This window comes from Gobio gobio (genome assembly GCF_949357685.1).
Source record: "Gobio gobio genome assembly, chromosome: 11".
Classification (NCBI taxonomy): Eukaryota; Metazoa; Chordata; class Actinopteri; order Cypriniformes; family Gobionidae; genus Gobio; species Gobio gobio.
The window spans coordinates 52,386,130-52,397,494 of record NC_137104.1 but is presented as its reverse complement, the minus strand read 5'-3'; the positions used below and the strand labels follow the sequence as shown (position 1 = coordinate 52,397,494).

The window sequence follows — 11,365 nt, the reverse complement described above, 5'->3', positions numbered from 1 at the left end:
GAAATTTATATTCACGGTTGTTAAGGAGCGTAAAAATAGTCGTTCAGGGCGGAGCCTATTTACTAAAAAAGCTATAACTCAAGAACCCCCGCTGTTCATTTTATTGTACTACACTCTAATATTGATATACAAGTCATTTTCAGCTTTAAATAAATCACTATTTTAACATTTGCTATCACATTTAGTTAAAATTAATCTATTAAGTATTACTATTGACAATTGTCACATTGAGAAATGTGAATCTTGAAGGAGACTTGCAGGAAACATTTTGTTTACTGCAACATCATAAAGTTCAAATGTCTGTAACTACAACAAAATGTGTGTGTGTAGTCCTATGTTTCTGAATACATTTTTAAAAATCTGATTAATAGTTACAAAGAGCTATGTGAAATGATTATAGACCATAGCATTAAAAAAGTGTGTGTGTGTCTGGCCTTGACCAAGTGTCCCCAAATGCCTATATCTATTCAATGAATGCTCAGATATTCTTAAAAACAAGTCAGAACATGTGTAATATGCCTCCAAACAAGAATGACAATTTTCAGACAGATAGGACAATATTTGCCTCTATAACAGTTAAAAAGGTGAAATTTTTTTTTTTTTTTTTTTTTTTTATTTAACCTTTATTTAACCAGGAAAAGTCCCATTGAGTTACAGTAACTCTTCTCCCAGGGAGTCCTGGCCAAGACTGGCGGCCAAAAGTTTCAATACATAAAAGACAAAACATAAATTACATAATACACCACAAATCTCTATACATACACTATACATACTAGAACACAAACAAAAAATGACAGAGTTCATATGAAAATAATGACCAATATGTGGTCTTTTGCTGCCCCCCGCTGTTCATTTTATTGTACTACACTCTAATATTGATCTATGGTTATAGATACATGGTTAATCATAGTAAATAATACTAGAACGTGGTGCATTTCACAAAAAAATGTGACATGCTCATAGACCATTAAAAGATATTTTCACAATAACATATCTCAAAAATATTGTGTGTGTGTGTGTGTGTGTGTGTGTGTGTGTGTGTGTGTGTGTGTAACCATGCATAATGGAACAACTGGTTTGAAGCCTGTTTCAGAGCCTATTTTACTAAAAGGGCTATAACTCAGGAACAAAATGAGATATCTTCACCAAACTTGGTACACTTGTGTATGGGATGAGTCTTTGGTCAAGGTAAAAATAATTGTGAGGATTGAACACTTGGTGGCGCTATAACATAAAAAAACATGAAAAGGGCTATAACCACCCGACTGCCAGTCCGATTGACTTGAAAGTTGGTATGCAGTGTCTTGGTCCAAGGTACCACGCATGTCTATAAAGGAAATTGGCGTAGCTCAAAAAACATGGCCGCCATTGGCCAATGAAATGTGAGCACTTATTAGACAAGGTTAACAGAGGCCGATCGGAACAAAAGTTGGCGAGCATGTTTGACTCAGGGTCCTAGAGGTCTGTAATAATTTTTTAAGAATTTGGCCACTAGTAGGCGCCAATTAGTTTTATGGCTCTGTAATCACGTGATGTTTCACATATTCTCACAATATTGATATAATTTGATAGATCTCCTCATACTGAACAACTTTGTCTCTAGAAACATTGCTGTCAATCAAATCGTTCATTAAATATTTGTGATTATGTTAAAAACCTACTTTTGCAAATAAGTCCCTGTTTTTTTGCCCGATCGGAACCAAACCAGTCTAGGACAATTCTCTGGACTCTCTAGATCAATAATTATCAAAAAAAGTTTAACTTTTGCATTTGGATGGCTATAACAGGGTCATTTCGAAAAGAGGCGTGGCAAAAAACCCTCAAAAGCCTATAAATTCTAAGGGAAAGCTCAAAACTTCACGAAAATTGGTGGCCATGTGTGAGATTAGATCCTTAACAAGCATTAAACGTTTTATAGAGATCGGACCATAGGTGGCGCTATAACTGTTAAAAACCTTTTAAAACCATGTTTCCTATGGTGAATTGCCTGTAAATTGAATTTTCCATCTATTATTTCAGCGTTTAAAATCTTGCTAAATAAAACTTAATGTCTTTTGATGCTTGTGTGCTTAAAGGCCTTAAAGGCTTGAACCCCGCTAAATGCTGCTTGCAGCTTTAATTATTATTATTATTTTTGTCTTCTGTCTTCTGTTACTTCTCCCTTCATAGTGAGCCAGGGTCTCTTTAGGGATGGAGATATGTGAATGTTTGCTTTCATGTGGGATCCAGGCAGCTTGTTAGAGAAAGGCTTTCACAGTTTCCCGGGCGTGTGAGTTTGGCAGCGAGCGCAGTGACACCGCAGAGGTGAAGTGTGGAAAACACAGAAATAACATCCAGACGGCCGCTCATGAGCACAATAACTCGCCCCTCTTTCCAACAATTGCTGAAGTCTTTTGGTAATTAATTTCTGCCGGCGGAGGCCCGACGCCTCACTGAGGGCGGATTTGGCCTCGAGTCTGTGTTTGATTAATTATGATACAGAAGGGCAGAACGCCATGATCGATCTATCTATCTATCTATCTATCTATCTATCTATCTATCTATCTATCTATCTATCTATCTATCTATCTATCTGTCTGTCTGTCTGTCTGTCTGTCCGTCCGTCCGTCCGTCCGTCCGTCCGTCCGTCCGTCCGTCCGTCCGTCCGTCCGTCCGTCCGTCCGTCCGTCCGTCCGTCCGTCCGTCCGTCCGTCCGTCCGTCCGTCCGTCCGTCCGTCCGTCCGTCCGTCCGTCCGTCCGTCCGTCCGTCAATCCATCTCCCATTTCTCTCTCTGTGTCTGTCTTTCATTCTATCATTCTTTCCATCCATCCATCCGGTTATGCAAAATCCTCATCCTTTTTTTTTGTCTCTTTAGAAGTTAATCCTGCAAATCTGCTTTTGAGGAATGATTCGCTGCCTAATGGGAATCGTCTTTATAAAAAGATAAGCAGGAAAAACCCCTTTAAAGAGCAGATGACAACAAAAACTCCCACAGATGGGAATCAATATAACGGGAGGTTTATCACGTCCAGCTCAGAGAGTTCAAAGCCAGCGCTTCGATAAAACCACAGAAACAGATTCTCCCACAGATGGAAAAACACTGAAAACATGTGCGTTGAGCTTCCTCTTCAGGATCCAAAACTGCAACGAGAGGTTGTTTCAATTGCTTTGTCCTCTTCTCCATCTCTTCCTCTTTCAATGCTTTTTTGAGAGACCATATGAGCCATTGAATATCGACACAGTATTTGGCTGCCAAAAGGTGCAAATGTTGTTACAGTGGATTTAATCTGAATACATTTGCATAATTTCAAGGGCCTGTAGATGAAAAGCAAATTCTCTTGAATGTAATCCAAACTTTTTAAACCCGCAGGTTACATGACCAAAATGTTACCGCAAACAAATATTGGATTTTGTGAAACAGTGCATGATTTTTTTGCTTCATATTATTTGACTTGAATAGGCCAATGTGATGAAATCCTTCCTTAGATGTTAGATATGCATCTGGTTGAAAATATACATTCACATGTATCTGTCTACTCAAAGAACAAGCATCTGACACATTTTAGGATTAATTGAACACGATCCAGGGCTGTTGGAGCGATTCTTTGTTTATCAGAAGAAAAATCGTCGACCTTTGGCAGCGCTCCTTCACTGTACAGGTGGACGAGGAGACCGAACTAATCGCCTCTCAGACATCTGACAGCAGGGTGTTCAAATTAAAGCTTTCAGAAATGAAGCCGGGCCGGAGCGCTCAGCTCGCTTTGGTTGCCGTAATAAGGCCACCTCAGAGAGGTCTTGTTGTTAAGACCCAAAGACAGGCTCCTCTACCTCATTAAACACAGACAAGAGCCTGGCATGTCTTCTCTTATGTAAAACTCTCCATGTCGAGTCAAAAGATGAATGCAAATGCTGTAGCCGTCCGCACTCCAGGCGTCAAGCCCCAGAAATACTGGATTTCATGTAATTGGCCCTGACACTTTCACCTCAAAACATCACATAACAAAACACTCGTGCTGGAGGAAAAGAAAAAAGATAGTTATCATACATATGTAATTAAAAAATTTTTTTTGCTTAGTCCAAACCTTTGGTTTTATGACAATTAAATAAAGGTGCAAATGTAAAAACATCCTTTGAATTTCCTTTGCTTATTAATGTAGACATATGGTTAATTTAACTTATAATAACTTGTTTTAACACTGACATCTAGTGTACGTAACATGACAATATTACAAGGTATGGGCTAATATTCTCATCATTTCCATGTTTGTAGTGCAGTAGATTCTGACTTAATACTTTATGAATAGATTTTTTTTTAAATTAACTTGTTCTTAGAATAGAAAATTCTATATAGTGAAATGGTGTTTTAATCGCTTAAAAAACTAATTTTGCTCTTATTAAATTTAAACTTGTGTAAAAAGTGTTTAACCAAAAGAAAAACAATTTATGTAATAAAAAATAAGATGTATTTATATCAGATCTTTAACCATTAAAACCAATAATTACATTTAAATTACTGGAATGATCTGTAATCATATAAAAGAAAATGACCATTTACCAAAATATCTATACAAATATACTCATATATATATATATACTCATATATATATATATATATATATATATATATATATATATATATATATATATATATATATATATATATATATATATATATATATATATATATATATATATATATATACACAAAATAAAATAAATAAATAAAAATAAATCATAATAAATTGTCGATCACCGAAAGATCAGTTTCTGTATTTTCTGTTGAAGTGGGACTTTTATTTTGACACGTGGCCATATTGACTTACTTCACACCATGTTACTAAGAACCTACACAAACATTATCCTATTTAAATAAACTTTCCCCCAAAAAACTATTAGTATATATTTAAAATACTCAAAGAGACTGATATTTTGAGATTAAAGTAGCAATTTATCTATAGTCTTTTTTAACTTTAAAATGTATACGGACTTTTATTCTATCCATTCGCAGGCGGCCATCATGAATCCCGAGTCCTGTCGCTTCCTTCACATCCTATCTCTCATATTTACACACACAGAGCCACACGGAAAAGCTATTGCTTATTAAGTAAACGTTCTAATCATATACACACCACAGCATGATAAGCATGGCCTCCACATCATGCGAGAAGACATTAGGACCCAAAAAGAAAAGCGAGAAGAAGTTTGCATCCAAAGAGGAGTTCAGATTACTGTCCAATATCATGGGAGTGATGAATAACTTGAGGAAACAGGTAAATATCATCAGATATCGGACATATGCATCATTTAAAAAGAGGGCTCTGACATATGCATGACATAACCTGACGTATGGGATATGTTTATCATATAATATGAGATTTCTAACATGCGTCATCATTTATTATGAGATCTTACATATGCATATGATCTGAGATATCTGACATAGACCTAGATCTAACATGCGAGATTATCTGACCATAAACTGAAAATAGATAATAGGTAAATGTATGTTTAGTGAACTTAATTTTTATTGATATTTATTTTCATTTATATATTTTTTTAAATAATAAGGATGTTAAATATTTGTATTTTATTTATTTTTTATTCATTTCTCATATTTTAATGTGTATTTAATCAATGTCTATTTATATTAATCATTATTGCTGATATTATATCTGATATATTAAAAAAGAAATATATATATATATATATATATATATATATATATATATCATATTTATTTAATAATAAATAAATATATAAAATATTTTATAAAAAAATATGTAACTCTCTCTCTCTCTCTCTCTATATATATATATATACTTAAATATTTTTAAATAATTATATATATATATATATATATATATATATATATATATATATATATATATATATATATATATATATATATATATATATATATATGCTTTTTTACATATAATATGTCACTTTTTTAAATAATAAAATATTTTACATGTTTATTTATTCTTTTTATTAATTTGTATTTTAGTTGCAATGTTTTTAGAATAGACGGTACAGAATGATTGTGGTATCGAGACAATTGGTTTGGACAATTTTAGAAATAATAAAAAAAAAGTCATAATTTAAAGCAATATTATCTACGCATGCCTGTGTGACCTTTGACCTGTGCTTAGGGAATCCTCTGTGATGTAATCCTGGTGGTGGAGGGGAAGCACATCCTGGCACACAGAGTGGTGCTGGCCGCCGCGAGCCACTTCTTCAACCTCATGTTCACATGTGAGAAACACTTGAGTAATCTAAATGTACACAGATTATTATGGTTATTATGGTTAAAGCAGATGTAGATGTTATCTCTCAGCTGGTTTAGCTGATTAAACAGATGTTTCCAGTTGCTCACAGAAGCATGTAAGACCAATCCTGATGCTTTTGCCTGTGCAGCCAGTATGATGGAGGCCACGAATCATGAGGTGGAGCTTGGAGGAGCAGAGCCAGAGATCATTGAGCTGCTGGTGGAGTTCGTCTACACGGCACGGTGAGACAGAAATAAACACAGTGGCAGCTCCACAGACAGTCGAGAGTCCCGTATAGATACACTATATAGCCAAAAGTATTGGGACGCCCCTCCAAATCTAAGTTCAGGTGTTCAATCACTTAATGGCCACAGGTGTATAAATCAAGCACTAGTGCAGACGCTTCTACACACATTAGTGAGAGAATGGGCCGCTCTCAGGAGCTCAGAGAACTCAAGCATGATCAGCTGACACCTGTGCAATAAGTCCATTCGGGACATTTCCTCACTACTAAATAGTCCACGCTCAACTGTTAGTGGTGTTATAAACAAGTGGAATACCCGCCGTCCTCCCGTATTAGTATTTTCCTGTAAATCTCCCGTATTTTAACCTGCGTTATTAAAAAACAATAATACCGGAGTAAAAAAACAAAATCATTTCCAATCTGAGCTCTGTAACTAGCCTCGCGATAACTGCCATCTGCAGTAGCCTACAGTATAGGTGTCAGTTGTCGCAAGGTTAGTGTGTGAGGTCAGATGACGAGTGACAAAGCGGGAAAAAAACAAAACAGAGACGGATGATGGACGTAACGATAGAGACGGATTAAGGCACTCCTGCCAAAAAAAAAAAACACAACCCTCGTGTAAATACCGTGATCAATGGGACAGCGAATTTAATTATAAAATGTAAGTGACTTAATGTTAAATAATTGTTTATGGAACTGGCGTATGAAATCAGCATCATTTTCAGTCGTAATGGTATTCAGGAAAACAACACTCTTGTTAGTGTAATCTTGCTTAACTGTATCATATGTTATAAATATAAAAACTGCACTATTTTAACTGTGTATGTTAACTGAGTTTCTGTGTGTGAGCGGCGCTCATTTGTTTTCGTTTTTTTCCTCGAGAGGCTGCGCGAGCCTCAACAGCTCAACCTTATTAACGTCATTTCGTTTAATATTATCCACTATCGATCGCCACTTACACTAACTGAATGCAGAATCATTATTGCACTTTGGTGATTCCCTAGTTATTTTTTGTTTTGACATTTTACTCAGGATACTTGTCCGTTGGGCAAGTAAAATTATTTTTCACTTGCCCCTTCAAATCCACTTGTCCCGGACAAGCGTTCATGTCGAGCCCTGCCCATAGCAATGCAAGTTCAGAAAGGGTATTTATGGTACGAAAGATTGTGACAGAGAATAGGATGACATTAGACAACAGAACTGTTTGTGCTCTACTCTCATGTAAAATGAACCACTCTGGCCCAGCCCACAAATACACTCCTTCCAAAACAGTCTTAAAGAATGCAAAGTCTGCAACAAATTTGTACAATAACTCACTAAAAGAGTAAAGAAAAGTTATGTGAAATGAAAAGAAAAACTGTAAAAGAAAAGCAATATGAAATGAAAAGAATGTGTGGAATGAAAATAAAATGTAAAGACAAGCAATGTTAAATGAACAGAAAATATGCAAATAAGCCTTTAAATAAATGCTCATCATATATACCCTTTTGTGTTTTCATTTGGGCTATAACACCTGTCTTAAAATGTAAGGGATACTGGAGCTTGTTTGGGGTGGTGGGACTGCTTGCGGTGGGCGCCGAAAAATGTCCCTTATTTTCAAATCCAAAACTTGACAGGTATGTTCATGGAATGGGTTTCCATGACCGAGCAGCTCATCCAAGCCTTACATCACCAAGTGCAATGCAAAGCGTGGGATGCAGTGGGGTAAAGCGTGCCACCACTGGACTCTAGAGCAGTGAGACGTGTTCTCTGGACGCTTCTCTGTCTGCCAATCCCATGGACGAGTCTGGGTTTGGTGGTTGCCAGGAGAACGGGACTTGCCTGACTGCATTGTGCCAAGTGTAAAGTTTGGTGGAGGGGGGGTTATAAAAAAATGGTGGATTCTGCGAATGTCGGATTATGATTGGTCAGATTGCCTGTCAATCAAACTCCCAGCGAAGGGTGAATTGGCTAGCGTCTGCTCTAGGGTATTTGCATAGGGCACTCTGATTGGATGGCGCCTGCGTTGGCGCTTGAAACGTTAAGAAATCTTCAACTTCTGCCGCTTGCAACGCGAGTGAAGCGACGCAACGGAACCCACAATTCAGTTCGGCAACGAAATCACCCATTCAAAGTAAATGAGAAGCATTGACGCCGACCCCCGTGTGAAATATGAAGCAGCACAACTGTTGTCAACATAGATCCGATGGACAAGTCTGGGTTTGGCGGTTGCCAGGAGAACGGGACTTGCCTGACTGCATTGTGCCAGGTGTAAAGTTTGGTGGAGGGGGGATTATGGGGTGGGGTTGTTTTTCAGGGGTTGACCCTTTAGTTCCAGTGAAAGGAACTCTTAATGCTTCACCAAGACATTTTGGACAATTTCATGCTCCCAACTTTGTGGGAACATTTTGGGGACGGCCCCTTCCTGTCCCAGCATGACTGACCAGTGCACAAAGCGTCTCCATAAAGACACGGATGAGTGAGTTTGGTGTGGAGGAACTTGACTCAACCCGATAGAACAGCTTTGGGATGAATTAGAGCGGAGACTGAGAGCCAGGCCTTCTCGTCCAACATCAGTGCCTGACCTCACAAATGCGCTTCTAGAAGAATCCCCATAAACACACTCCTAAACCTTGAGGAAAGCCTTCCCAGAAGAGTTGGAAAATTTGGGCCGACTCCATTTTAAACCCTCCGGATTAAGAATGGGATGGCATTAAAGTTCAGGCAATATAGTGTATCATACAAATAACCGAATACATATCTTTCACACATATTTCTATGAGTAACTGCTCTCTGTGTTTTGTCTGTGTCTCAGAATCTCAGTGAACAGTAATAATGTCCAGTCTCTGCTGAACGCCGCTAACCAGTACCAGATTGAACCGGTGAAGAAGATGTGTGTGGATTTCCTGAAGGAGCAGGTGGACGCCACCAACTGTCTGGGTGAGACGTCGCCGTCTTTCATGGCAAAACTTGTGCCATTCACTGTCTTGGAATGTATTTGTATCCCCATGTCTGTTTAATTTCCATTCCTATTAATTACAAGATAATTATATATTTCTGTGATTTATTATTGGTAGAATAGGTAATGGTCAGCGAAGTAGATTCAAGATTCAAGATTCAAGAGTTTTATTTGTCACATACACAGTTATATACACAATATACAACTGGCAGTGAAATGTAAACAGGTCCGCTCCATGGACAGTGCAAATAACAGTTACAAGAAATTAAAATAGAAATAGAATAAAATTAGAATAAAAAGTATTAACATAAGTAGAATTATAAATAAATCAAGTAAAAGATAAAAATAGGAAATAAGATAAATAAAAATATTAAAAATATGTGGATATGATAAGTGAGATAAACTGTAGACTTAAAAATAAGTGGTTAACATAAAATATATATATATGTATATATAAAGAAGTATAATGTGCAAGGTTTATTACAGGTTGTTACGCAGTAACAATAGGAAAGTAAAGTGCAGTGCAATTGCAGTATGTGGATGTTAATGTTAAAAAACCGTATGTTTATGCGTGTGCGGGGGTGAAGTGAAGTCACGTGACTGAGTTCAGGAGTCTGATGGCCTGGGGGAAGAAACTCCTCCTGAGTCTTTCAGTCTTTGCCATCAGGCTACGGAAGCGCTTACCAGATGGCAGCAGGGTGAAGTGAGAGTTTGCAGGGTGATTAATGTCTCTGATGATTTTGGTAGCTCTACCTCTGCAGCGTTTGGTGTAGATGTCCTGCAGAGACGGGAGAGCTGAGCCTGAGATGCGCTCGGATAAGCGCACCACTCTTTGCAGGGCTTTGCAGTCGTGACTGGTGCTGTTCCCGTACCACGCTGTGATGGTATTCAGTATTGTGCATCTTTAACCCTCTGGTGCTCTTCGGTCATTTCTGACTGGATAATTTTCTGTTTTGAAATGTAAAAAATCACTGCTTCATCGGAATGATATGAAACTTGGTGACTTTTATGGCATTAGGTATGTAAACACACAGAGCCGGCCCTAGGCATAAGCGAACTAAGCGGCTGCTTGGCCACCAGGGGGCCCCCGAGAGCATATGATATGACTTATTGCTGTAGCCTATATGTTATTTTATGATGATTGAAATCGCGAAATGGCCTTAAACAATTACTAAATAAACTGCAAAAAGTTACGTTTCCTAATATATGCACGGATTGATTCTGACAGCGCTGCAAAAGCTCGCGGCGGCATCGGCCGGACACTATTCGCTTGTTAGCCAGGGTTCAAAGTTCAAAGTGCGAGAAAACCAGCGCTAAAACGTAGGCTACTCGTCAGTTGCCCGGTAACCTTTTTATGAATGGATGGATTTGAGAATGCGCTATGGTTTAGTGTGAATATCTTGTCTGACGTGCTGCATGTACAGCATAGCTTCCAGTTTCTTAGTAGGCCTAAATGTTTTTTCTGCGAGTGCTATATCGTCCCCTTGGAATTATAAGTTGTGTAGCCTACATTTTGGAAGTTTTATTTAGAAAATTAGAAGGTTCTTTCTACACAGTCGAATGGAATGCAATTTTTTTTTGTTGCCAAAAATAAAAGCTCTGTTTAATGTTTGAAATAAATCAACATTTCTTGTTTTGAAAAGAAGTCTCTTCTGCTCAGCAAGGCTGTATTTATTTGATTAAAAATACAGTAAAAACAGAAATATTGCAAAATAATATTATAATGTAAATCAGCTGTTTTCTATGTGAATATATAGTAAAGTGTAATTTATTCCTGTGATCAAAGCTGAATTTATCATCATTCTCCAGTCTTCAGTGTCACATGATCCTTCACTAATCATTCTCATATGATGATTTGATGCTCAACAAACATTTATGATTATCAGTGTTAACAATATTTTTAGGATTTTTTGAAAGCTTTCTATTTCAGAGAA

General features: G+C 37.3%; 1 protein-coding gene across 1 annotated transcript in view; it reads left to right on the top strand.

Annotated features, from left to right (window-relative positions):
• Nucleotides 1-4,987: 4,987 nt before the first annotated feature.
• Nucleotides 4,988-11,365, top strand: part of klhl7 (kelch-like family member 7) — a 16,022-nt gene continuing 9,644 nt past the window's right edge. Inside the window, exons 1-4 of the mRNA XM_079828414.1 lie at nt 4,988-5,250; nt 6,133-6,235; nt 6,398-6,491; nt 9,288-9,412. Coding sequence (XP_079684540.1) covers nt 5,116-5,250; nt 6,133-6,235; nt 6,398-6,491; nt 9,288-9,412 — 457 coding nt within the window. The 5' untranslated portion in view covers nt 4,988-5,115. The remainder of the gene's footprint in view (nt 5,251-6,132; nt 6,236-6,397; nt 6,492-9,287; nt 9,413-11,365) is intronic.